Here is a 25,638-nt window from a genome sequence, read left to right as displayed (position 1 = left end):
ACACAAGAGGTGTATAAACGATGGATATATAGGTTCGAGTCACTGCCATGTGTGTTCTCCGAATAGAGAGACCAGCCGGTCCGTCCGTACGTAGTGTGAGAAGGAAACATGGAAGGTGGATATCATTGCCACTCTCTCTTTTATTTATCACGGCGCACGGTGATGGGTATGGGCCACATTTCTTTCATTGTGATTGAACGCTGAAGAAATACATTTGTCAGGGGTAATAGGAGCAGATATACGAGAGAGAAAAGAGATATGCCACTAGGTCTCGCTTTACGTTGACTTGGAAAGAACCTCTGAACTTGGTAATCGAATATCAGGCATCACTTGGTCACTATTCGATGCTGGTGTTGACATTGGTTGTACTAAGTCGTCGCTAAATTGCAAGATGTGATTCACTTACCTTTCTTTTGTTGGGAGCTGATCAAATTATAGCATCTGTAAATAAAAGCGTCTTCTGTCCGTCTCTAGTCGAAAGGTATCCTCCTCAGATGCTCGCCGCCAGTCCCGCGCTTCCGCATCTCCTCGGCAGCGGCGATACTGCTCGGCACCTTGATGCCGCAGCAGTCGCCCCACCCCGCCAGCTGGTGCACATGCCTGACGCCGTCCTTGTCGTCGAAGACGTCGACCTCGCCGCCTTCATCGGCGTCCTCGTCCGCGTCGGCCGCGCCCAGCGCCGTTGGGTCCTGCTCGCTCATGCCACCGGCCGCGGGGATCAGGGACCCGAACAGAAAGTGCTGCATCACGGGCAGCTTGCGCAGCACCTCGGAGACGAACATGCGGCGCATGCCACCCTCAATCTTGGACCAATTCTTGGCGCTGCTGATGTCGTCGAGCATCGGGCTGTGCCAGCGCAGCCCCTTGATCGTCTTGGTGCTGTTGACAAACGCCACCTGGCCGAGGTACATGTACTCGTGGGCGAACTCCTCGAGCGTGAGCTCCAGGTGGATGGCGCGCGGGGTGATGAGGGGGTGGTGCAGCAGCTGGCTAGCGCCGAGGAGGAAGGGGAGGAACTGGTAGTCGTCCAGCCCCCACACCCCGTGCGACCCGGCCGGCTCGAGATAGTAGCTGGACTGCACCAGACGCATCACGTCGAGGTAGCGGGCGAAGACGCGCAGGCCGAGCGCGCGGAAGTCGGACCGCTCCAGTACCGACAGTTGGTACAGGCACAGCAGCCACATGACGAAGTTGAGCTCGTGGCCGGACCCGTAGTCGATGCGGGCGCGGTTGCCGAAGGACTGGTTGAGGTACACGGCCGCCTCCTCAGTAGCTGTCACGGGGGCAGCCTCGGGATTGTTGGGCGCCGTAGACGTAGACGGCAGACGGCCGAGCAGCGCGTTGTGCCACTCCGGGGTGCGCTGCCTGATCTTGTCGAGAAAGGTGCGGAAGACCTTGTTGCCGAAGCGCGAGCCGCCCTGGTCGTTGGGTGGCGAGTCCCGACACAGTGCCTCAGCTTCATCGAGAATGCGAAGGATGGTCTTAACGGGCTCGCTTAGCTCGCTATCATTGACAGCCGAGATGGGCGTGTCAACAATGGAATCGGCCAGCCCAAACACAAAAGACAAGACCAAGCGGTATGCGGGGGATGCCAGGAACAGGTCGTGGTCGGTAGGCGACAGGATCCTCCGGCTGGGCATCTTGAAGGTCAATGTCGAGACATCTGGACGTGGCGGCGGGGCGGGCGTCTCGGGGACCGGGACCGGGTTTGACGGCTCGGCCCTCTTCCGTCGCGGTTCCAGTTTGGGAATGCGGGCTTTGAGATTGATGCTGCTTGTCGGTGGTGTCGCTGGCGGTGGTGGTGACGATGACAGTGACGTTTGCGCCAAAGGCTCTGTTTGTGGCCTGTCCATCTGCGAGACCGCACTCTGGCTCGCCCCGTCCGAAGTTGTGGTAGACGCCATTAGCGACAGGTTTCGAGTTCACTGCCTTGCCCTTAGATTCCCTGGCTAGTACAGAAGCAACCTGATGTATTTCGATTCCGATGTAAGGTAGGTTTCCCGGTTGTTTTGATGAAGGATGACGGACGCTTCCTGAATGCCTGCCCCTCATTCGAATTGGAGGCTCTCAAGCAACTGGTGTGCTTCGTTGTGCAGGGCCCAACATCCCTGCAAGTGGCCCCATTCTTTGGGCTGCAGACGCTAAAATGCGGGGCAACGGCTGCAGTCAGCCCGTAGCAATGCCGGAAAGCCTGTCAGCCTCGCGCTGAGCTCAATCGAAACTTCGTCAAGCACAGACGTCAACTTGTGCGAGGGAGACGAAAGACTCAAAAACGACTTTTTTGAGAAACCGCTTCAGGGCCCCGAATCCGAAAAGACACCGCCACTTCCAAGTCAATAAACATGACTGTCATTCCTGAAGCCACCCTGTCTGTGCTCCCGCGCGCGGACGGGTCTGCCAGATACGCTCATGCAGGCTACACAGTGACGGCTTCAGTGAACGGGCCTATTGAGGCCCAGCGACGCGATGAACACGCATTCGAGGCCCACGTCGATGTCGTCGTGCGACCCGCGGCCGGGACTGGAGGTAGGAAGCTTAGGCACCCTGCAATCCAACTTTGGGGCCCGTTTTGTGCTCACCGTGTCTTTTCTATAATAAGGCACACGAGAACGACACCTGGAATCCATCCTCGAATCGTCGCTCACTCAACTTATCCTCGTCAAGTCATTCCCGCGCCAGCTCATCCAGATCGTGCTTCAGATCGAGACCACACCCGACAACGACTATGTCAACACAAAGCTTGTTCAGGCTAGCCTGGTAAGGGCCCTGATTCTTGGCGTCCATGTGCCCGTGATCTGCCCTGTCGCTCTGAACCAGGCGACACGGGACCTGGCCCCTTCTCTTCCTTCTATCTCTCACACACACGCTTGCCGGCGGCTCGTCTCGTTTTCGTTTTTCTACTTTGAATACATATTAACTACTCACCCTGTTAGAATTTCCCCATTGTGCCATCCCTGCTTCAGGCTGCCGTTCTGGGGCTGATCTCGGCCGCTGTGCCGATGAGAGCGACGGCAACAGCCAGCGTTGTAGCAGTCGTGCCCCAAGAAGAGACCAAGAGACTTGTAGTTGATCCTTCTCCGCGAGATCTCGAACAGGCCCAGTCAGTCCATGTCCTGGCTTTCACATCTTATGACGAGCTTCTCCTTGCAGAGAGCGAAGGCGACTTTACGGTCAAAGAGTGGGACGGAGTCTACGAAGCAGCCCTGAAAATCTGCTGCCGTCCCACATCGACCAAGGCCGGTATCAATGTGATGCTCGACGACAGCGAGGATGCCGCCGGCTCCGATATGCGCCAATTCCTCCGGTCAACCGTGGAAGCCAAAGTAGCGGCAGACCTCTATTGGAAGTGAGGCTTCGGCTGAGGATTGCCAAACCTGTCTCGTCTTGGTCGGAGCCTAACTGTCAGGCTAGGCGCTCTCAAGGTCGAGACTAGCATGAAAAGAGCTGCTCCGTTGTTCATCAGCCGCCGACAACATAGCGTTGCATCACGGCCGTGGCGGTGATAGACACGGCTTGTGTACCAGAGCAGCAAGCCGTGGAAGAGGAGGATGCGAGCATGGATTCCACGAGACAGCCGGAAATGGCTGCGCGGCTACAAGCTGCAAATCAGCAAGTCGGCAGTTATCGCGGCTTGCGAATCATCACATGAAAGCTCTTGCAATGGACAGCATGCTACCTACCTACCTACCCCCTTTTGGGATCGTTTTACCACCGCTCGTACTTTTTTCTTGGCAAAAGCTCTTGGTGTCCGTCGTGATGGATAGTATCGTCGCCTCAAACAATTGGGGGTCCGCCCGCACGGCCGTTCGCGTTTTGGGATTTCCCCGTTAGCGGGCCGGGACCTTGTTTCAGCTCACTCTCTTGCTCCCTACCACCCATCGAGGGTTGTGACACTGACAAGTTCCCTGGGGCTTCGGACACGCCCTTCTTTTTCTTTTTGCAGGGTTGAGGCTAAATAAGTAGCAGCTGCCTGAGAAGGAACCTCGAAACCGGGCGCTTGCTCTCGCCCATGTGCAGCGACACGAGCTTCAACAAGCTCATGAACCTAGTCGATAGCAGCCCCATTTACTTACTCCGGAGGAAGGTACGGATACGGAGCACTTTACCTAGGGTTTGTCTCCGTGCTTTGGCGCTTTCGCTCCCTGTATCCGTAGGTAGTAGCGCCTCCGTATTCCAACGGTACTGTATTTGCAGTATTGTATGCACAGTATCCGTACAGAATGTACATACAGTACAATAATAAGCATTGAAGAGTCTCTCCACAGTAAACTCGTGCTTGAGACAAAGCCAAACGCCTCTTTACCACCATCCGAGTCATGATTATTGGGCCATTGCGATGGGACTGTATAGTACTGTGCTGGGCAACTAATAACTTAGGGACGTATTGCTGATCGGCGGCTGATGCCGACTTTCGAGGTACAAGAGCCAGAACGGTTCCTGCGAGGGGATGCGTCATCGCCGCGGGTCAAACCAGAGCTGCAAAGAACATTTTGCAGAGTCGCGATTCGTCGTCAAAAAAGTTTCCAAACATTTGCGACGACGGCAGGATCGTACGTGGATGTGCTTGAGAGCCTGGAATCGTTATGCGGCTGCTTTGGTTGGGATATTCGTACCTCACCTCACGCCGAGCCCGCCCAGGGACCGACCCAGGGCTGCAAGCATACCGAACAGCTTCTTGTTGCAGAATGATCCTCAGCGGGGCTGGCCCGAGGTGCAGATTTGCCAGCGAAGGCAATCCGTGCCGCTCGACGATGCCGCACTAGCGTCCCACCCCCACTGCTCGCCTCCAGACCCTAGCGTTGCGGAGAAAACATGAGACTCGCTCGGCGCTTTTCTTTTTGCGCGTCTGGCTCTTGGCACCTAGCACCCAGCACCCAGCACCGAGCAGGCTCAAGGCTAGCAGCTCCTAGCAAGCTCGGGGCATGGAAGCTCTCAGGTCAGGCTGCAAGTTCCATGCCACTTACCCTGTGAACAAGCTTTCAAGCCACACAGACCGATGAGATTCTAGTGTAGGAACCGCCCTTGCACTTCTTGCCCGTAAGCGGCCCGCTCGTCCCCTCTAACTTCCAATTGCTCCTATCTTGAACGTCCAATGTGTAGGAGCCAGGAGTTTGGATTGTTGACAGGAGCCGCCAATGCAACGGGGAACGCGGAGACGGGGGGTCTTGTTTGGAATCCCAAGTGTCATCCCCCTATTACCGACCTATTTTTATTTTTCTTGTCATCCAAAGCGATGGGACGTTAAGACGTGGCAGTACGGATACCTACCTTAGTTACCTTGATTCCTCGTCTCACCGAGAGCCTCGAAAGTGATATGGCGGCTGATACCAGCAGCACTGGTAGGGACGGACCCAGCCCGCCATTGCAAAAAACGACACACTCTTCTGGAACATCTAGACAGCGACGCGGGCCTGGCTGGCTGGCCAGCATTGCGAGTATCGAGTGCCGGGCCTGAGCCGTCTGCTGCGGTATGTATGTATGTACTTCGTACCTTTGTATCCATCGTTGCTGTCCAGGGAGGAAGGTAAGGTGTAATCATACCTTAGACGAATACGTGAAGGGACATCGCCGCTTGAGGATGCAAATTGGGTTGGTCTCAAATCCCCAAGCACCGCCTGGGGTTCAGGGTACATTCAATACGTGCCGTAGGTATTGTCCCCGTACCTCTGTATCGAATATTCTGCACGCAGCTCCTCCGGGCAACCCCTTCCCTGGAGCACAGGCTCCAACGATATCGAGCTGGGAGCCGCTTCACCCGCCATCCCTGACCAGCTCCGACATGCTTGATATTAAGCCACACGCACTATCACGATGCTCCTTTCTTCTCTCTCTCTGGTCTTCAGTCTTCATCTCGATGACCCAACCTTTTTGCCCTCTCCCAAACCCACACCTCCTGCCGCCCTTCCTTCTTCTCTTCACTTGAAGCGCACGTTGGAAGCAGAGCTCTGGTAGTTCTTGTACTTACATGTACCTTAGTCTCTTGCATTCAACTTTGCGGCCTTTTGCTCCTTCCTTTCTCTCTATTTACTGCAGCCCTTCAATATTTGTTTATATATAGATCTCCCATCATTCTTCATCTAGACTTTTAAACGCCGTCACGCTCTCGGACCTTGAGCTTCCTCCAATCGCCTCGGGCATCACTCTATCACTTCGGTCAACTCTGCATTGGCTTCGTTCCTTCTCCATCACCATCGGCCTGCACCTGACTCCAGTTAGCGGTGCTACTACCCCTAGGATTATTTTACCGGTATAGCCACTTTCCTTGGCCGGCCGAATAGACCATAGACCCATCCATCTGGGCGTCCGACTGGTTGTTGCAACTCATTGAGACTTGTTGCACCCTCATTGTTCTTTGCTTCACTACTACTTGGGTGGCCACGTGCAGCACGCTGCACCCCAAATCACGCACAGCGCCCAATCGTATACCTTAGCAAAGCCAATTGCCACAGAGTTCACAAAGCCAGACTGCAACCACGGGATTCCACAACCTTACTAAGTCAATTGTTCATTGACAGAGTAACCCCGCCACCAAGCCCCTCTCAGCACCACACTTTTCCAAGTCAACAGATTCGTTCCCGTTTCGCTGTCACGCACTCATTTTTGCTCGATCCTTCAGCATTGGCGTATTCGCTCTCTGCTGAAGCCGTTATTTGCTTTTAATAATCATCTCGTTTGTTCACTTGAGGTGGTTTGGACGGAAGCTCTTGTAAGAAACCCCCTCCGAACGTTGAAGATGAGATTGATTCGTGATGGCCGCGGGGGCAGGGACCCTGAACGTGTCGGGTGGATTTGCGGCAGGCACTGCCCCTGGCCAGCACACACGCAGCTTTTGGTGGGGTTGACTGACTGGTGTGGGCCGTTCTCTCCACTGCAGGTTGACCGCCGAGTCCGGATCTAAGCAAGCAACTTCCATCTGCCCAGGTGGTGACTGTGTGTTTTGACAGCACACAATCACCTACATCTGTTTTACAGTACAGCAAGAACACACACCACAAAAGCATCGGTCTTCGAGCTGGTGTTGCGCCACTACCTAGCTATTCAAATCCCTTGGAGCAAGCAAGCCTCACCAGCTTTTCTGCATCTAGGTTGCGAGCCGTCTCTGGCCGCCGAGTGACGTCGCCAAGGCAGAGCGCCCCTCGGGTCGGTTCCCGCCTCGTTCGTGCCCGCTTGTGCTTTCTTGCATCTGCGTCTGCGTGCTATCTGCGTGCTGCGTGCCGTGCTGCAGCCTGCGTTACACAAGCAAGCCAGGTGCATTGCAGGTCTTCCATTTGGCTGCGTCGGGTTTCGGTCTGATCGGGTCGTGCGAGCCCGCTGTTCTGCGGCCTTCGAATTCCAGGTTGCCAGTGTCTTTGATTCGCTGCGACCTCGTTTGGCTGCGAGAGTGCATTGTACTGCACTACCATCGTACAGCGCCCCGGCCACAGCGCTGTGGGGTTATTTCCGGGGGCCTTTGTTAAGCCAGCGCGAAGTGAAGCGGCGCTGTTTAGGCCCAACAGGGGGGCCTGGCCAAGACACGGCTAGCGAGCGAGCCCAGAAGGTCCCAGACCTCCAGGGACTACCCAACACTAAGAATCACTACGACCACGGACGGGCCGAAAATAGACAGTCCACGCAGCTGTTCGAACATGTCCGGCCCAATTTCATCGCCCACAGCGATTCACCCAGCCCTTATTAGTCCGCTGGCTGATCTCACCTTCCCGCCGCTGCCGCTGCCCGAGCATGGACTTAATAAGTCGTCTGCCTCTCCGTCCGACGCCAACCGTCCCCAGAGCTCCAGTGCCGTCTTCGCACACATGACAACACCTCCGGAGCCTCCGACCTCTCCCCGAAATGCCGTCAACGCTGATTTCGCGTCCGTTGAGCCATCACTAGGCCCCCAACCGACGACGACGCCCTCGAACTCGGACTTGCATCAAGGGACTACCCCTTCTGCTCTCTACGAGCCGCCGCGTTCTCACCCGGCTTCTGCCCACCGCAAGAACGCCCTCTCGGTTGAGTCCGTCCCGCGCCAGACTATTATGAAGGCTCTGGCCTCAGTGGCACGCAACAACAAGCCCGAGGCCCTGTCGCTCAGCGGAATGCTGTCTGCACACAAGACCGCCACCATGCCTTCCGGTGGTGATATGCGCCCCTCCACTTCTTCGTCGCAGCAGCTGTGCGACGCTCTCAACGGCCTTGCCCAGGTCCAGAACGTCCGCGGCCAGAGCATGACGCCCACCGCCGCCTTCCCCTCGCTCCAGTCGCCTTGTTTCTACCACAATCGATTCGACGACGCCGTCGACATCGACAAGGTGCTCGAGGAAATCAAGAACGACGACTGGGTTTCGCACTCGCGTCTCGTGCAGACAGCCACCAGCGTCCGAGAGGTCTCGAAGCAGCTCCAGCGCCGCCCCATCAAGCGCGCTGTGAGAAATGTCATGATCGTAACCAAAGCCCGCGACAACCAGCTGGTCGTTCTCACCCGTGAACTGGCCCAGTGGCTACTCCGGACCCCGCGCTACGGCTCTGACCTCGGCGTCAATGTGTTTGTCGACGCCAAGCTCCGCAATTCAAAACGCTTCAATGCGCCCGGAATCGTTGCCGAGAACCCCCGCTTCCAGGAGATGCTCCAATACTGGTCGCCTGACCTCTGCTGGACCCAGCCCGAGAAGTTCGACCTCGTGTTAACACTCGGCGGTGATGGCACCGTCTTGTTCACATCATGGCTCTTTCAGCGGATTGTACCCCCAGTCCTGTCGTTTAGCCTCGGCAGTCTCGGCTTCTTGACGAGCTTTGAGTTTGAGAGGTACAGGGACCACCTCAATCGCGTCATGGGTGACGAGGGGATGCGCGTCAACCTGCGCATGCGCTTCACCTGCACCGTGTACCGCGACGGCCCCATGGGCCACGAGATGGAGGAAGGCGAACAGTTCGAAGTCCTGAACGAGCTCGTCATCGACCGTGGCCCGTCGCCGTATGTTTCCAACTTGGAGTTGTATGGCGATAATGAGCTTTTGACTGTAATCCAGGCCGACGGCTGCATCTTCTCAACCCCGACTGGTAAGCTTGACGTCACCCTGCCTTGTCCTGACGCATCTATGTTTTGTTCCGTGCTCTAATGCCTCTTTTCTTATAGGATCCACAGCATATTCTCTTTCGGCTGGTGGCTCGCTTGTCCACCCAGATATTCCGGCCATTCTACTGACCCCGATATGTCCGCACACATTATCTTTCCGGCCCATGGTGCTGTCGGACACTATGCTGTTGCGTGTGTCGATCCCGCGCAACAGCCGCGCCACTGCATACTGCGCATTTGACGGCAAGGGCCGCGTTGAACTAAAGCAGGGAGACCATGTCACCATCACGGCGTCGCAGTACCCCTTCCCCACAGTAGTGCGTACCGACACGGAGTGGTTCGACAGCGTCTCGCGCACCCTGCGCTGGAATGTACGCGCCGCCACACAGAAGGCCTTCGATACCGGCGATAGCGCCGTTGGTAGCGAGGATGGGAAAACCGAGGAAGATGACGGCTGGGACATCGACACAGACTCTGCCTGCTATGTTAGCGAAGAGAGCAGTACCAGTGCGAGCCCGCTCCGAAGACAGATGAGTTTACTGGGATTTTAAAAAAGAAATATAAACAAGACGGCAGTGCAAACGCCACAGCGATGAGTAGAGCGCATTCGAGTTCTTTTATTTTTATTTTTGGACATTGGAAGGCAAGAGAGGGGCCGTTTTTGGGAATCATTCACAGCATTTATTATTCACATACTTTGCATTAAGACAACCGGGATGACGCTACAGCCGGACGAGAGGGAGGGAAAGGATTGGCAGGACCACTTTGTTCATATGGGTTTTTGATACTTTTTATGTGGTCCAATTGGCGTTTAGGGAGGGACCTTTCTGGCATGGCCACCTGCGAGACTCATTTTTTGTCTCGTTTGGCCAAAGGGCCTATCAACACTAACTCGAAGATGAAGTATGATTTCTTTTTAGCTTTTCTATTGAACAAATATGGATTTCTTGTGTCGAACCGTCGCGGCATAAGAAGTAGAAACAGGGCGACAGGCCAGGAGGGTAGCAACATAAAAGAAGAGGTGGGCAGTCGTGCTGGGAATGCAGACTCTTAAGACAACAGTACATAGAAGACAACCGTTGTCATCTACCACTTACTTCTTCATTAATACGAACCTTTCAGTCTCGCATTTCGTGCCTTGCATCTAAAATAATATCAACAAAAACAGATGCCATTGTGAATTACCACATCTGTTTCCAAGTTTGTCTTAGACGCGGCCGAGGATCAACGTGTCGGATGCAAATTTACCCGAGTGAGTGAAGCGCTTATTTGGCTAACAGTTTTCGCCCAACTCCTAAGAACTAATTAGCTCTACGTGAAATTGAATGTCATGGTAACATCACAATCTTGCCACTTGCAGTTCTCTTAGCCTAGAACTTACCTCTAGGTTTCGTCCAATCTGGGTTTTACGTCACATTCGGAGGCAGGATCATCCATCCGAACTCAGTCAGTCTTATTTCACTAGGAACATGAACATCGCAGGCGGGAAAGTCAATCCTTAGTTTGTACAGCTTGGTCAAACTAAGCAAACTAATCGATAATATTTTGCGCCACACTAGGCTGAATAAACAACAGCAGCAAGGTAAGTCCCATAAACACCGATACTGGGTACCTCCGGTAAGAAAAAACAACAAGAAAAATCCGAGACCGAGTCTCAAATCCCTTCCCATCCTAGCCACACATATATACAAACTATACGGAATGATGTAAACAAGAACACCGGCCGTTTCCTTCCATATTCTCCATCCAGGTCATCCAAAAAAAGGTAAAAAAAATAAAACCAAAATACATCCACCGAAACCTTCCCAAAGACTGAAAATAATTCCGCCGCCGGCCCCGCCAGAAATAACAAGGCATGAAAGTGCTTTTTTGCTTGCCTCAAAACAAGAACACAAAGGCACAATACCCGGCTCGGCTCGGTTAACGGGAACCTCGCCCGAAAATGGAAGACACATTTCGGCTTTTCCACATGACAAGGTGAAGTGGGTGGACCATCACTACCGCCAATTGCCCTGGCTGAGCGATAGTAGACCGGCGACGGCATCCACATCGCCCTTCTTGCTCGGACTGGCAACACCACGCATGAACCGCTCTACTTCTTCGTCGAGTGCGGGCACATTCGGGCCACTATCATCCTCCACATCCTCAAATATCTCAAGCGGGGATTGGCCCCGCTTGCCGGCACGCACGTTACGCCCACGCAGTGGGGCCGTATTTGCGCGACTCCCGAGCAGTGGTGGGGTGCGGCGATCCTGAGGGCGACGTCCCGGTGTCCGACGGGGACTCCTCTTATCCAGCCATGAGGCTCCAGAAGGGAGGGGTCGCCGGACACCGATAGGCTGAGACTGGGGTAGAGGGAGCCGAGGGTTGCCTTCTTCGTCTGGACTCCAGTTTTCCTTGTCCGAATCGTTGCCCGACAGAGAAAGAAGCATGGACACCTTGACCTTTTCAGGGTTATAAACAGCATCTTTTCGGACCTCCTTATTCTCCTCGGGACCAAAGCCGGTCTGCAACCTTGCCACACTGCTCGTCGCTCTTCCTAGCTTGGGTCTTTTCGCCGAACCTGAGCGAGGTACCGCCTTGCTCATGGCTGAATTCCTCTTTGCGCTACCGCTAGGCTGCAGGGGACTGCCGCTCGAACTGGCGGACCTGAGGAGGCTAATGGCAGCAATGGCCGAGCCGCTGCTCTCGTGCTTGGCCTGCACGGTCAAGGCATCTTCGCGGTTCTCGGCGTCGCAGCAGAACTCCCAGGCATGGACGTCTCTTGACCTGCCACGTGATAAACGCGGCGGTATGGCGCTGCTACCAGACAGAGGAAGGGAGCTGGTGAGAATTGAGATAGGCGGCAGAGTGACAGAAGGTGAGTCGCCCTGACCTTGTTCAGGGCTGGGTCGACGGACCGGACCGAGATGCTGCATGGAGGAAGCATCCGTGGATGGTGGTTGAGAAATTTGGCGTGGAGGCGAGGGCATAGATGGAACCACTTCTGCCTTACCTTCCAACGACAACGATAGGCGGAACTGGGAAGATTGAGAACCCAGTGGGGGGAGAACCGGGCCGGATGACGAGGAGCTAGTGGACGCTGCGAAGCACTCGAGTCTACATCTCGTGTTAGAATCTCGACGACACGCTTCGAAGACAAAAACAGCGACATACTTGAAAGAATCATCTCCACCGTGGCCGAGTGCGGATGGCGAGGAGAAGGAGCTGGACATGTTCCATCGGTTGGACAGGTAGCCGACAGAGCCGGAGAACGACCGTGTCAAGGATTGATGGGATTCGTCAGCGGGCTTCGTTTTCTGTGCCGGTGTCACAGCTTCTAGCAGCGGGAAGCCCGGATTCGCGTCGTCGTAGCTTAGGATGTCCTGCGTCCTGTCTTGATCATCACAGATGCTGGAGCCGGCATGGTCAAGAGGGGGAGGTGACGTGGCACCTGTCTCAGGCCGCGACATGCTTTGAGCGGGCGATGTGTTGCCGTTGTCGGTACTGAATGACGAATTGAAGGGCATGGGATCCGATGAAAGGATCTGCATACCCCCGTATCTCAGGGCGGCGATCTCTTGGGGTGAAAGCGGACGGGATTTTCGCCTGTCATTTTGTCGTCGATTCTGGAACCAGATCTAGGGCTGGTGTCAGTAGGATTGCAGGATTGCAGGGCCAATTGGGCTGGATGCGTGCCACAGCCTCAACGGGGGGGTCAGAGATGGGGTGGGGGAGTTGGTGGAGCTCCACTTCTCGGCAAGGACTAACCTGGACCTCTTTCTCGTTAAGCGAGACGCGCTTCACGATGTCGAGTCGCGCCGACTTGTCAGGCTTTGGGTTTGCGATGTATGCAGCCTCGAGGATGGCCTTGTCCTTTGCACTGGAAGGTCACGGTTAGCAAAGGCGTGCTAATTGGGCCGGGCAGCGTGCAGGCCTCGACCAGGTTGACGAGCACAACTTACGCGGTCCGTTTCCTCTTGCCCTTGGGGTGGCGTTCCAGTTCGGAAAGCTGTAGTGGGGAGCCGGTCGGAGAGATAGACGAGTGACGAGAAGCCGTGGGGAGTCTGGCATTGTTAATTGGGGAGCTAGGCAGCTGCTCATCGGTGGTGTCGGCCGACTGCGAGGACGAGGGCGAGGGCAGATGTGATTGTGTTGGCCCGGGTGATGGCGAGAGCGAATGTCTGGGCGAGGGCGGGGGAGACGGAGACGAGGACGAGGACGCGGCGTGAGGGTCCATCTTGAAAGACAGGCTCAGTCGACCGAGATTGGTTGGTATTACTATTACAGACGAGAGGAGGATGAGACGATGTCGGGAAGAGACGGTTCCCAGACACCACGAGAACGAGAGAAGAAGTTGACGTGGGCAGGGAGAGCCATAGGTTGGAAACTTGAGAGGCGCCGAGGAGGGGGGGGGGGATATGTAATTGAAGAGCCCGCGATCTGGGGGGCAGATCATCTAGGAACGGCCAGGTACCTCAATTCTTGAAGGACCCACGTCGTGTGCAGCACCGCTCTTTCCCGCGTCGAGAGCGGGCCAATTAGAGTGTCGCAAGTCGCGCTCCCCCGTCCATTTTAGGAAACAGAGTCAACATCGGGGGCCAAAGCTTTAAAATGCCGAGCTCTGCATCCCTTCCGTGCGTTTTTACGCGCTTTTCGTCAACGCGCCGTCTCCGCCAAACCGTGCAATGCAAATACAGTGGGGTCCACGCAAGATATGCTGGTGGTTGGCATTCAGGTTTCTCACTTCAATTTCTTCGCCTCTATTGAATTATCACTACCCTGGTCTTGCATCCAACCTGCCACCCATTGAACGACTGCAGACTTCAGTTGTGCCTGCTAAGAAGCCCAGGTTCAGCTATTGACAGAATGACGTTGTGCAGCAGTCTCTTCGACGGCATCAACGACAGGACAGGACAGGACGGGCCATCTTAGTCCGTCCGCACCCACGCCACGTCTTGTAGCGCACATTTCCCCAGGAATCTGCCGCTCGTAGGGGAACCGAGAATGTGAAAAAATCAAGTAAAAATCAAGTGGTATCCTAACAAGCAGTCGCAATCCCATCCCAATTCCTTTCCCCATAACTCGTCCCATTACATCCCAAAGCCCAAAGCCCAATGCAAAAGTACAGGATTGAATCCCATGTTCTAGTCACTCGTCATCATCATCGGCGCCCTTGACCAATGCCCGGATCCCACTACTGAGGCTCCGGATCTTCTCCCGCTTGGTCCTGCATTCATTCTCTAGCTCGTTGACACGCGCCTGGAGCTCGCCGACCTTGGCGTCGCGCGCTTTTATTGCAGCCCGGGTCATATCGCGACCCCGTTCCATTCCGCGCATCTGGAGGGCATAGTTGTTTAAATGGCCACGCAATTTTCCCCGTGTGGCTTCCGTGACCGGTTCGTCCTTCAGCAAGTCGAGCACCTGCGCGGTTATCTGATAGTCTTCGTCATCTGCTTGCTCAAGGTCGCCGTGGCTCCCCTCGAGTGCGCCTCGTCTCTGGGACAGTGGAGTCGAGCTAGGTGTTGCTCTGACCGCAGCCACATCCGAAACCCGCACGAGCTTGGTGCTTTCCGACTTTGGTGCTGTGAAAGGAGCTCTCTGCGGCGTGGGGGTCGACACTTCGCCAAATTCGTAAGGCTGCCGTTGCCGGGTTGATGTGGCAATCTGGCTGCGTTGCTGACCCCGGCTACTCTGGTCTGATCTTTCAACCAGCTGCTGCTCGTCCTCGGAGTCAAAGTCTTCAAAATCCTTGCGCCTTATTCCGATATCGCCCACTTCGTCCCCAAACAGGCTCCTCTTTCTTTTAGATGCAGAGTTTGCAGCGATAGGGGATGCCTGCACCGGTAAAGTGGTGGTGGGTCGCCAGCCCGTCGCGACAGCTTTCTGATCGGCATCTGACGCCCCCGTGGCATCAACGCTTTGCAGAATCCGTGAAAATCCAGTAGTGAAGAGGTTCTGGCGCGACTGTATCGGTCGGAGTGTCAAGACTGGGAGAGGCGGCGGGTCTCGACCGATGGTCCCGACCAGCTCGGCCTGAGTGTCATCTCTGCTCTTGTATATTATAGCGCCATTGTTCTGGCTCATCGCGCCGAGACCACTGCCACCATCGCCGACGAACAGCGACTCGCTCTCGCGCTCATGGGCTGCATCCTCCCACAGGAAGAAGTCACATTGTTCCTCGCTAGGCCCTCTTTGGCATGTGAAGAACCATCTTCCCCTGTTCTTTCCGGCCTTCTTCGTCTGGAAGCGCGAGGCTAGTAATCGAGGATCGCAATTACCTGAGCTAAAGTAAGCACAAACTAAACAATCGCTACTTATTTACGTTGGGGCTTCTCTCGATCCGGCAGGGCAAATTCAAGCACGTAGGTATGCGTGCATGGCGGCACGTACAAAACCATCCTCCGTTCTGAAATATCCCTCCGGATTCTCTTCGAGCAAATTTGTACGAGCTCGACGACCCTGGTGTTCGTCCCTGGAACTTGGACCGCTTTCGTGGTGTTGAGAACATGAGAGGCGTATGAATCTAACCCCGACCTATAGGGGCCTCTCTGAGCGCTAGGCTGAAGGGGAGTATTTGTGTGACGAAAGGAACTCGAGTCTCTATCTCCTTAACTCCGGTTTGCCTTACGTCTGATACCGCGTCGAGGATGAGGGAGTGGGTGACAAAAGATGAGGTTAGAGGTTGGGGGGATGACGACAAGAGCCGCACGTGGGCTGGCTGACATGGACCCCTACAAGCCCTTTGTCAACCCCGCCATGCGGGTGCGCACGGACCACCAGATGGTGTGGGAGGATGCTGCACCCCTGACAGCTTTGAGAGATGGGGCTCTTTCACCTTCGATTTAAAATTCCAATACTGAAATCGGTTTGGAAGGGTTTAGTTGAAAGGACGAAAAGCATAACACAACAAAGAAACAGAGGTCGTGCCTATAATCACGCCGTATTTATTTACTACCTTGCCTTTCTATTGAACAGACAATCAATCGCCTGAAATACGTACCCCGAACCGTTCGCTCAATCAAGCAGAGCCGCATTGTCCTTGTTCCCTTCTGACACCACGACGCCTCACTCACAACAGTATGACAGGTCACATTATAGCAAGACGACGATATGCGAGTAAACCATGGCACGGGCTGTACACTGATATTCAACTAGAGATTCCTTAGAGAAAGAGAAAAAGAGAAAAAGAGAAACAGATACGTTTTAAAGCATAACACATCTAAACATGGTATACGCCTGCACTCGACACCTATCATTTGTCGTCGAGAAACGAGTAAGAATAAGACAAAACAAAAATCAAGTACCAATGGGTGACAAGGGGGTATATGTAACAGTAGAAAAATATGGCCAATTCAATCAGCCAGGGCTCAAAAAAACAAGCCACAAGAAAGCTCAAAACCACCCGAAAAATAAACACCTAAATCTCGTAAAAGTAATCCTCGTCTAGCCCCTCACGACTAGGCACCACCCCCGCCCCTGGCGCGGGCCCGGCGTAGACGGCCTCGAGCCTGACATTGAGTAGGCGGATCTTGAGGCCGTACTCGCTGACGAGGGTGACGAGCTTGTTGGTCTCGGCGGTGATGGGGGCCTGGTTGAGGAGCATGAGGAGGCCGTCGAGCCACTCGGACGCGAGGCTGTGGTTGAGTGGGAACAGTGTGAGAATGGGCTGCTCCTTTGCATCTCCTCCGCTTCCGGCGCCAGAACCAGTGGCCCCGTCTTGTTTTGTTACGGCTCCTGCTGCTTCGCCGTTGCCGCCTCCGCCGCCGGCGCCCAGATCCTCGGCGAAGGTATATATGGTGATCTTGGTTGTGGGCTTGGCCGACAGTGCCCTGCCATAAGCTGGAGATGCGGTCGACGTCTGGCTCTTAGTCTCGTCGGCGGCCTCGTCTTCCTCGCTGGGCGCCGACACATTGGACACGACGGAGCTGATAGTGCTGAGATCGACTTTCTCGGTGAGCGCGTCAAGCCCTGGATCCTGTGCCGTCTGCTCGGCGAAGTCGGCGTAGTGTAGGTACCGGCGGTTGTGGGAGAGCTTAGCGTAGCGCCAAGGATGGTAAAGGCGCCGCTTCTGATAGCTGTTCTGGCGCGCGTGATTGCTGGAGAGAGGTTTGGTGAACCAAGACCCCTGCAGCAAGCAGCGGATTCGCTGCTCTTTGACGAACTGCAGCGCCTCGTGTTTAAGCTCCTCGCGCACTTGGTAGAGGTGCGTGCCCCACTGGTCCTCAAACGACAACTCTAGGAGCTCCATCTGTAGTTCCCGCAGCCGCCCAGCATCGTACTCTTGCAAGTCATCCTCAACCTCGAGCACGTCCTTGGTCCGGCTCGCCTGCCCTACTACTTGCTCGACCAAAATGCGCACCAGCTCAGCCACCTTGTCGAAGTCGTCCCGCTCCGCCCCCGTCGCCTTCCACATACGGAAGAAGGCATGCAGTCCGACCGTGTGCAACCGGGACCACTGCAGGAGCAGGGGTCGGAACAGTTTGTCATTGGTCTTACCGCTGTCGCCGAGGCCGTCCATGGCCTGGTAGCCCCTAATATCCTCCAGGTCCGACTTGTCCACTTCGAAGTGATCGTAGAGAATCATGGTCACTGCCAGGCTCGCGCGAGCCACGGGACATCGTCCGCTGAGCGGCTTAGCCGACTGCTCCAAGAGCAACTTCTGAAAGCCGTCCTCGTTTTTGCGTACGTAGTCGGTCAGATCCATCATTCCTAGGAAGCCGGCCGTCTCGAACTCGACCGCGGGGGATTCTGTTTCAAAGCCTAGCCTCCGCCACTTTTCCGGGTTGTGCCTGCGGCTTCCCTTTTTGTTGGCGCCTTCGGCATCATCAAATACGCCTGCCAGACCGCCGTTTGCGTGGCGCCTGTCTGGGGCGCTCGCGAGGTGTAGACCCTTGAGCGCTCGCCTGTGCTCGGGGCGCTCGAGATCGACTCGCACCTCTCGCCACTTCCTTAGGAGCACCTTCGTCAGCGACTGAAACTCGAGGAGCGGGTATGCGAGGTCCTGCAGGGCCGAGCTCTGTAGGAGGTTGTAAACGGCCTTGATAAGCCCCAAGTCCTGCAGGCGCTTTATGAATTTTGACCACTCCTCTCCAACGCCGGTGGACTTGGCGACCGCGACAGTAGCGACGCCATCGTTGGAGACAGCGTCCCGTATCAGGGCGTTGATGAGCATTAGGGCGTTGGCACACAGGGCGTGATCGGCTGACTGCAGCTGTTGGATGACAAGCTCGAAGAACTGTGGGTAGACGGCGACGGCAGGCTTGAGTGCCCTGAAGCCAAAGGTGCCGGGACTGCGGGCGGCACCGCGCGCGTTGGACTGGGAGTGGCTGACGAGGGCGACGAGGATGGACATGGCGCCACGCAGGATATTGACGAGTGGGTTGGTGACTATGAGCTCAACGACGCGCTCAACCAGGTCGCCGGCGGCGGGGCCCTCGAATATATCCCAGCCCATGTCGACCTCGAGCAGGCGGCTCAGACTCTGCAGCGAGTAGGCCAATGTATTGCCACCAGCGCTCATAATGAGGCGGCGCAGAACTACCAGCCCCCCTGAGGAAATGAATACGTCGGCGAAGGCTGGATCGTTGATGGACGACTGCAGCTTGAAGACGGCCATCTTGCGCGCCGCATCCTCGTCGCTAGCGAGCCGCGACAGCAGCGCCGGTATGTCGGCTTGGTCCATATTTGCTCCGTCTATGTCGCTTTCTCTCAAGCCGGTCAGCCTGCCTGCCTGCCTGCCTGCCTGCTAACACGCTCCTTGCTCTTTCTCTTGTTCGTGTTCGGCCGAAGGAGGGAACAATGCGTCGTGCGGGTGTTCGATTAAAGTATCGCTGTCTTTTGGTCGCGCAAGAAACGATTGGTGAGCACTGTAATTGGGCCAATGGATTTACCAAAGGTACGTAGGTAATCGGTAGTCGCAGCTAACGTATCGCACAACTGGATCTACGCCGCTTGACAATTAAATATTCGCAAGTTGGGGTTTGGGGTTTGGCCGTCAGAGCTCCAGCTTGGCTTTTCGGGGTTACATCCCATTTGCTTGGCAGCAATCATCGGGCTATGGGATCGGAAATAGCGGTAGCAATTAAGGTATCCTGCAAGCGACGGCTACCGTATGTATCCGTACTACATCTAGTACCTGACTTGAGCTACAAGCAGTGCAAATACAGAACTGTACGTACACTATGTTCATACATAGCGTACGAATACAGAATACATGGTATATCAATAAGTTAGGTGGTAAGGTCGGAGGGCCTGATTAATGCGGGACCTTCACATTCTCACTATAGCTGATCAATGAATTCAACGACCAACTTGGCTTTTTTCTTATTAAGTCAAGGCTCAAGCTTCAAAGCCCTACAAAGGCCCCCCTTTTTGCACTTTTCGGCCATCATCCTTAACCGTTTCCTTCCTCTCATACAGACTGTCGGCCGTCATACAAATGAAACAATTAGATTCCTGGACAACTCCCTCTTTGTTTTAGAACCCCATTTTCCCTGCTTCAAATTCTCCACTCTAGCCGTTGACATTTGGCGACCAATCGACTTCGTACCTGGACCGTTTGGGAAGTCTTGGGTAGTAATAATATAGGAAAATCTCCATACCCAGGAGACCAAGGTATAATCGCTGGTTTGCCAGGATATGTTTGGAAAAGGACAAAGCTCATGTCCCCCGGTTCAGGGTGCTGTTCCATCTCCGCGAACCCACTAACAATGTGTACCAAGCCAAATCTCTTAGAACTTGAACCAAATAAAGAGATAAAAATAAATAAATAAATAGATAGATAAAATAAAATAAAATAAAATGAAATAAAATGAAATAAAATGAAATAAAATGAAATAAAATAAAATAAAATAAAATAAAATAAAATAAAATAAACAACTAGGAAAAAGAGAAATAGAAGACGAATGAATTTCAAGGGATTGGCGTCGTCTCCCGGCTTGGCACCCTGCTCTCTCTCTTGCTCAAGAAACTTCTCCGCACGCCTCCGCCAGATTTGGGGCTATCGGGCGTCAAGGAGTTCTCCGTCAGCGCGAAGGAGCTCTTGATCACGACAGTGCCATTACCGACGTTCACTGGCTTCTCCTGGCCTGTGTTCGTGTCGTCTACAAAGTAGAGACTCTCTCCAAGTACGTCATCGCTCTTAAGCGTGTGGTGTTCTCTGGCCTCGACCTTGAACTGCGAGTCGGGGCTGCACGAGACTTTGAATGTCTCGTCAAAACTGACAGTCCCTGTGGCCGACTTGTGGTGCTTTGTCTTGCCCACCACCTTCGACTTGCCATCCTTCATTTGCGTCACTGAAACGTAGACGTCGGTAGAAGGCGGGAATCCTGACGCCGAGGCAATCGTGAATGTGGCTGTCCCTGTAGCACCGCCGGCGAAGATAGCGCTGTGGATTGAAGACGCCCCCGCACTCCTCGTCCGAGAGTGATGTAAAAAGCCACCATTCGCAATACCCGGAGTTCTACCTTCGGGGGTTGGGGGGGTTTTGTCTCCGTCCTGAATTGCGAGTCCGGTGGATCGCTTCAGGCCCATGCCCGGGGTCGGATCCGGCCCATTGGTTGTGATTATTGGAATATTAGTTGAGCTGGCCGTGTCCGAATCATCATCCTTCTTTGAGGTATTGGAACGGAAGCCGCGCTTCAACATGCCCACACCATGCCCAACGGCCCCGACAACGGCCGCACCTCCCTTGATTGGCGCGCCTACGGCGCCAGTCACAATCTTGCCCGGCACAGCAAACGTCCCGGAGAAAGTTGAAGTCCCCTGCTTGCTCCTCGTGACGTAATCCGGGCGGAAGAGAAGACGCAAGCGTAGGGTCCCGGACTTTCCATCGAGCTTGTAACGGAACTCCCTGGCCTGGAAAGTATCCAGCTGGGTCAAGTTGATCTCGGTGGCGCCTAAGAAATCAGGCTTGTCGGCAAAGTCGTAGTCATACACCGTGGCCTTGAATCTCGCCGCAGTACGTGATGGCACCGGCACCTCGAAATACTCATTCCAAGCCGGATGCAGTGTCTTCTTTTGCGTTTTGCTTTTAAAGACCTCGGCGCCGTTGAGCTCAAACTTGACAAATGGATCACTCTTGCCGTTGGAGTCGGCTGATGGAAGATCTTGAGCATCTAATATATCGACTCGGAGGTTGCCCATATTGTTGATACTCTCGCTTGGGTCCAGCTGCATCTTGACGGGAACGTACTTCAAGCTGATCTTGATGGAGTAGACGTTGCCCTGGTCATCTTTCATCTGTAGCGTTGTGGGGTTATTCTATTATCGGGTTAGCAGTTGTTCTACCATCGCAAACCCCGAGCAGCATTTCACTTACCAGGCATTGCCTTAGAGTATCAACCGTGCGGCCAGTCAATTTGGCCAGAGTGTGCTGCTTGCCAGCTTCGTCTTGCTTGTCCGACGGCTCGCAGATTTTGACGGTAAGTTTCGAGAAGTCAAGCTCTCGTATGAAGCAGTCGCCGTATTCATCAAACTTGTGCGTCTTGGTCTTTGCCGTAGAAGAAGTGTAAGACGCGAAGGCCATATCGTCGACGAAAACCTCAATACGAGTTCCACTCTTCGGCAAATCCGCATCCATGAGCTTGAAAATAACAAGACCGGATTCGTACTTGAGCAACTCTTGGGGTGTGAGGTAGAGCTTTGGCGGCTCCCTATCCTCTCGGGACTTTCTTGGTGCAGTGCTGGTCGGGGTAGCAGGTGTCAATGGTGTGACAGGCCTGCTGGATTCCTTCCTTGCAGGCGCCGGCTTCCCGACTTCCTTGCTCCCAAGCGTGGTGGAGAATTTTCCGGCCTCTGGCGAGCGTGGAGTATCCAGCGACTTTTTGTGCTCCGAGAAGCTGTCTTTCTGTCTTTCGTGCTTCTTCCTTTCCTCCTCTTCTTTCTTCTTCCTCTCCTCTTCCTCGGCGGGATCGGCGATATTGAGGCACGGATAGAAGGCGACCGTATAGTTGAGCATGCCCTTGGCAGCACCTTTGCCATGGATGCGGAGGCCTTCTGAACGGCGAAGCTTGTCGTCGCGGACAAGCCATTCTCCATTTTCGCCCTGAGACATGAAATCGCCAGATATGATTTCCGTTAGACCGAGACTTCGGTCTCTGCCCACATTTTCCGCATCCATGACCTCGAGTTGCAATCGTTCCTTACCCGAGTGGACGGGAATATAAAGCACTTCGTCCCACTCTGGGTTAAGGTTGTTCTTGAATGTGACAGTTCGAGCCTTCTCAATGCCTGACATTAGGACGCGAGCATATGGATCCGACTTGCCCAGAGCCTCAAAATTGCGCAATTGCTTGGCATTTTGGAAATGGACTCGCAAGACTCCGACAGGTGTCTGGTACCCCCCAGTGCCAGCACCGACGCCTGTGAGAGCGACGGGCTTCCACTGAGCCATCATCTTTACGCGCCCAGTCTTGACGCCAATAAGGTTATACCAGTCCTGGCCCTTGCTCATGAGATCGAGAATATCGTCAAGCTTGATCTGGTAAGTTCCAACAAGTTGGTCGCCAGCAATATCGCGGTCGTCTTTGACGGCAACCCCCAGCTTGGCGTTTTTCCGGTCAGTGATGAGCATCTCTTTGGAGCCGTTGTCCCAGACGGGATTGTTTGTACGCTTGAGCTTTTTGGTGACATGGATTTCCTTGCTGTTGAGCAGTAGTGTCGCGTAGGGATTGAGAAGGCCAATCATGCTCTTGCCACTGTCCAACTCTTTGGCTTGCTCGACGGTGAACCGAAGGATACCTGTGTTTGACTCGGGAGGCGGCTCCACCGTCCCATCCGGAGTCTTTGCCGCCTCCAGAACGGGGAAAAAGCGAATATCGCAGGTAATAATGCCCTTTGCCTTGCCGTCATTGTGGAGCTCAAGTCTTTCATTTTCGTATTCATTTAGGTCCTCAACGTTCTCAAGCGGGAAAGTGGCCATGCCAAGTCTCTTGTCCTTTCTGAACTCGTTGTAGTCAAAGACCTCGATTTGGAGAGCATCGTTGAACGAAGTGACGATAATGTAGTGCGTCTCGTTCCAGCGGGGGCTCCCGTTCTCCTTGATCGTCTTCGTTTTCGCAAGTGTCTGTCTCCCGTTCAAGGAGACTGTAGCGTAAGGGTCAGGCGTGCCAGAGAAACTATCGGAGTTCTTCAGACCCTGGGCACCATGAATGGTAATGCCAATGACGCCGATTGCTTGATCTACGGGTGTGCCGGCAAGCATCTTGGCTACCTCGATGGGGAATACATTAGGCGCGTACATCATGGGAGCCAAGGAGCCGTGTATTTGCTCCTGGATGAAGCTCTCAAGGCCGGGAATGAAATTAATGTCGAAGCCAAAGGTTTCGCCTCCAAGAGGCTTGCAGACGTAATCGATCGAGGGCCGCTCGAGGAAGCACATCTCGATCTTCTCCACGTGGGGAAAAGGGATCTGCAATTTGATCTTAAGCCTCATCAGACCCGAAAAGGCCATGTTCTCCACGATCACATCGAGGCCCTTGCTAATCATGGCTTTGCCCACTCGGATCTCGAGGATGACCTTGGGGTTGACCTTGTTGATAAGTTGGCGGGAGGTCATATCCGCCGTATCATTCGGCGTGAAGCTGAACAGCCAATCCATGATGACAATGTCGTCGTCGGCTTTGGGATATGTCTTGACATGCTCCATCCTCGGGGGCTTGGAGCCCAAGGTAAAGGTTTTGAGCTTTAGGCTGTCCAAAAACGCCGGGGTGGCGCCGCTTAGAACCTGGTCGACCGAGTTGATCACAGTCTGGGCAAGGACTGGCTGGTAGATGGGCCAGAATTTTACCAGGAACGAGTTGATCCATTCCACGGATTCATTATCGGTCTCGAGCTTCTTCATGGCAACCTCCCGGGTGATATCGTCTCTGAAATTTTGGCGCACCCTGCGGATCGAGGTCCGATAATACGTCGAGCAAACCGCCATGACGATGAAGACCCAGCCAAGGCCGCCGCCGAGCACGGCAACGAGCCAGGATGAGATGCAGGCAAAGAAAATCACGCCCGCGTTGTGGTACCAGTCTAGGCCAAGTCAGCAGTGAATGTCAGTGGATGGGCAGAGCGTGTTCTCACCCCCAAAGAAAGCGTCAGAAAGACGCGATTCCAGCCATGTCGTGTGGTCTAACAGGGACGAATCCTCCTCCTCGTCGGCAGGCCAGCCAAACCGGGGCGCCCAGCCTGTCATCTCGCCCATGACAGCTCCTTCGCTCGCGTGGCCATTCGGTAGTGGTTTCCCATCTTCGCCCTTGGCGACCTCGACGGCGCCAGCCTTGGAGGGAGAGGGGAGGTCGATGTCAGCCTTTGAACCGTCGTCAATATCCGTTGCAATAGCCACGCCCTTGGGTCTTCGGTGGAAACCGGTGGGGATTGCCTGCGATAAGTTAGTATAGGCGAGACAGAGCCTTGCAGGATACAATGATCCGATTCCACGTACGGCTCTGGCCTGAGCATTCTTCTCCTCGGTGCTGGCATCAGGGTTAAATGTGAATGCCGCTATTCCAGCCTCTTTACTGTTCTCGACTATCTCGCGTTGGGCGTCGTCGGCAGTGACAGAGCTTTCGGGGTCGCGAGCGGCATCGATAGCGCCTTGCTGCTTGTTCTCGTCAACGGCCTGAGGAGGGTCCATTGTGGCTAGCGCCCTTCGCTGCCTCTGCAGCCTTGGTCCTGTTCTCCAATTGACGCAGTAGAAATGTCGATTAGGCGACTATGAGGCACGTCTGTTTGGCGGATTTCCACGGGAGAAGCTGGGCAGCCCTGTCTAGGATTTAAGATGGTGAGGCGAAGCAGGTCAGGTGTCTAGGCCTGGAGCCAGCTTCGAGAGCATGGAATGGGAGGAGTTAAGCGGGCGGCACAAGGCCAACAGAAACAAACTCGGGCCAAACTTGCGGTCGGAAGAGGGAAAACAAATTAACCCCAGGAACCAATGCCAGTATTAGAAATGCGTCCAAGCAACAAGAACACACAGGCTGGCGGGTTCCGGTTGAGGGACGAAAACTTACGCAAACTGGGAGACGCAAGCTATGGACGGGCCGAGCTGACCCCAAGGCGCAAGTGATCTTCCCAGGAGAGCTGGACCGACCGGGGTCCCAGCTCTACACCCACTGACGAGCGCCCAGCCCAGCTGCAAGATCAGACGCTACGTCAGAACCTGCTTGGAGCGAGGGCGGGGAACAGAGCTCTCCAATTAGATGGAATGGGGTCGTAGTGGTGGACTCTGCTCAGGCTAATCCGAACCCGGTTTCCCCCCAAAAGTAAAATCTGGCGATGTCCCACGAAGCCAAGATTTTATTTATTCGAGCCTAGATGCGTGCGCAGCGGAGATGAGAATCCAGGTTTCCTCCTATTTGTCGAGCCACTGCCATTGAGTTTGCGACAGCTGGCTTCTCCTTCTCGGAACTGTCCTGCCGGGCAGTGCATTATACGGTATGCCTTGTAACCTTGGAAGGGTCAAAAAGCCGCATCTCCCACTTGCCGGACTTTGGGTAACTCAACATGTCACTACGCACAGTAAGTAGTGCCCCTAGACCTTGAGTAACGCGAGAGGCTACTACTAACCTTCGCCTCTTCTTCGTGGCCTTCCTTTTCTCGAGCTGTTAACAAGT

At 54.6% G+C, this 25,638-nt stretch overlaps 8 protein-coding genes across 8 annotated transcripts; 2 read left to right on the top strand and 6 right to left on the bottom strand.

Moving 5' to 3' along the window:
• Nucleotides 1-470: 470 nt before the first annotated feature.
• Nucleotides 471-1,853, bottom strand: B0T26DRAFT_737486 (phosphotyrosyl phosphate activator protein; the record flags this gene model as incomplete). Its single annotated transcript, XM_060443451.1, has 1 exon — nucleotides 471-1,853. One exon carries the CDS (start codon nucleotides 1,851-1,853, stop codon nucleotides 471-473), a length of 1,383 nt encoding a protein of 460 aa, XP_060303897.1.
• Nucleotides 1,854-2,342: 489 nt separating this feature from the next.
• On the top strand, nucleotides 2,343-3,350 carry B0T26DRAFT_632066 (uncharacterized protein; the record flags this gene model as incomplete). The annotated part of the gene is made up of 3 exons (XM_060436415.1): nucleotides 2,343-2,526; nucleotides 2,600-2,757; nucleotides 2,934-3,350. The coding sequence occupies 3 exons, from the start codon at nucleotides 2,343-2,345 to the stop codon at nucleotides 3,348-3,350; spliced, it is 759 nt and encodes a 252-aa protein (XP_060303896.1).
• A 4,164-nt stretch (nucleotides 3,351-7,514) lies between these two features.
• On the top strand, nucleotides 7,515-9,727 carry B0T26DRAFT_91990 (ATP-NAD kinase-like domain-containing protein). Its single transcript, XM_060448154.1, has 2 exons — nucleotides 7,515-9,039; nucleotides 9,116-9,727. Exons 1-2 carry the CDS (start codon nucleotides 7,626-7,628, stop codon nucleotides 9,604-9,606), a joined length of 1,905 nt encoding a protein of 634 aa, XP_060303895.1. The 5' UTR covers nucleotides 7,515-7,625; the 3' UTR covers nucleotides 9,607-9,727.
• Nucleotides 9,728-10,408: 681 nt separating this feature from the next.
• Nucleotides 10,409-10,889, bottom strand: B0T26DRAFT_91945 (uncharacterized protein). Its single transcript, XM_060448153.1, has one exon. It carries the CDS (start codon nucleotides 10,723-10,725, stop codon nucleotides 10,462-10,464), a length of 264 nt encoding a protein of 87 aa, XP_060303894.1. The 5' UTR covers nucleotides 10,726-10,889; the 3' UTR covers nucleotides 10,409-10,461.
• A 163-nt stretch (nucleotides 10,890-11,052) lies between these two features.
• Nucleotides 11,053-13,274, bottom strand: B0T26DRAFT_671218 (uncharacterized protein; the record flags this gene model as incomplete). The annotated part of the gene is made up of 4 exons (XM_060439293.1): nucleotides 11,053-11,824; nucleotides 12,212-12,675; nucleotides 12,806-12,917; nucleotides 13,000-13,274. 4 exons carry the CDS (start codon nucleotides 13,272-13,274, stop codon nucleotides 11,053-11,055), a joined length of 1,623 nt encoding a protein of 540 aa, XP_060303893.1.
• A 442-nt stretch (nucleotides 13,275-13,716) lies between these two features.
• Nucleotides 13,717-15,864, bottom strand: B0T26DRAFT_690530 (uncharacterized protein). Its single transcript, XM_060441083.1, has 2 exons — nucleotides 15,428-15,864; nucleotides 13,717-15,315 (listed from the first exon to the last, which is right to left on the bottom strand). The coding sequence occupies exons 1-2, from the start codon at nucleotides 15,543-15,545 to the stop codon at nucleotides 14,186-14,188; spliced, it is 1,248 nt and encodes a 415-aa protein (XP_060303892.1). The 5' UTR covers nucleotides 15,546-15,864; the 3' UTR covers nucleotides 13,717-14,185.
• A 590-nt stretch (nucleotides 15,865-16,454) lies between these two features.
• On the bottom strand, nucleotides 16,455-18,719 carry B0T26DRAFT_746844 (ELMO/CED-12 family-domain-containing protein; the record flags this gene model as incomplete). Its single annotated transcript, XM_060444750.1, has 1 exon — nucleotides 16,455-18,719. One exon carries the CDS (start codon nucleotides 18,717-18,719, stop codon nucleotides 16,455-16,457), a length of 2,265 nt encoding a protein of 754 aa, XP_060303891.1.
• Nucleotides 18,720-19,889: 1,170 nt separating this feature from the next.
• Nucleotides 19,890-25,037, bottom strand: B0T26DRAFT_845705 (C2 domain-containing protein). Its single transcript, XM_060447591.1, has 4 exons — nucleotides 24,471-25,037; nucleotides 24,110-24,407; nucleotides 21,357-24,058; nucleotides 19,890-21,298 (listed from the first exon to the last, which is right to left on the bottom strand). The coding sequence occupies exons 1-4, from the start codon at nucleotides 24,660-24,662 to the stop codon at nucleotides 19,949-19,951; spliced, it is 4,542 nt and encodes a 1,513-aa protein (XP_060303890.1). The 5' UTR covers nucleotides 24,663-25,037; the 3' UTR covers nucleotides 19,890-19,948.
• Between the last annotated feature and the right edge of the window lie 601 nt (nucleotides 25,038-25,638).

Source organism: Lasiosphaeria miniovina (assembly GCF_030549165.1).
Source record: "Lasiosphaeria miniovina strain SMH2392-1A chromosome Unknown B0T26scaffold_1, whole genome shotgun sequence".
Classification (NCBI taxonomy): Eukaryota; Fungi; Ascomycota; class Sordariomycetes; order Sordariales; family Lasiosphaeriaceae; genus Lasiosphaeria; species Lasiosphaeria miniovina.
This window is presented reverse-complemented; position numbering and strand designations above follow the sequence as displayed.

Coding starts and splice junctions, on each gene's coding strand:
- B0T26DRAFT_845705 (XM_060447591.1), bottom strand. CDS start 24,662: ATGGACCCTCCTCAGGCCGTTGACGAGAACAAGCAGCAAGGCGCTATC. Junction 24,059..24,109: donor TTCTGACGCTTTCTTTGGGG/GTGAGAACACGC, acceptor GACTTGGCCTAG/ACTGGTACCACAACGCGGGC. Junction 21,299..21,356: donor ATACTCTAAGGCAATGCCTG/GTAAGTGAAATG, acceptor ACCCGATAATAG/AATAACCCCACAACGCTACA.
- B0T26DRAFT_690530 (XM_060441083.1), bottom strand. CDS start 15,545: ATGTTCTCAACACCACGAAAGCGGTCCAAGTTCCAGGGACGAACACCA. Junction 15,316..15,427: donor TCAGAACGGAGGATGGTTTT/GTACGTGCCGCC, acceptor ACTTTAGCTCAG/GTAATTGCGATCCTCGATTA.
- B0T26DRAFT_91945 (XM_060448153.1), bottom strand. CDS start 10,725: ATGGGAAGGGATTTGAGACTCGGTCTCGGATTTTTCTTGTTGTTTTTT.
- B0T26DRAFT_91990 (XM_060448154.1), top strand. CDS start 7,626: ATGTCCGGCCCAATTTCATCGCCCACAGCGATTCACCCAGCCCTTATT. Junction 9,040..9,115: donor CATCTTCTCAACCCCGACTG/GTAAGCTTGACG, acceptor CTTTTCTTATAG/GATCCACAGCATATTCTCTT.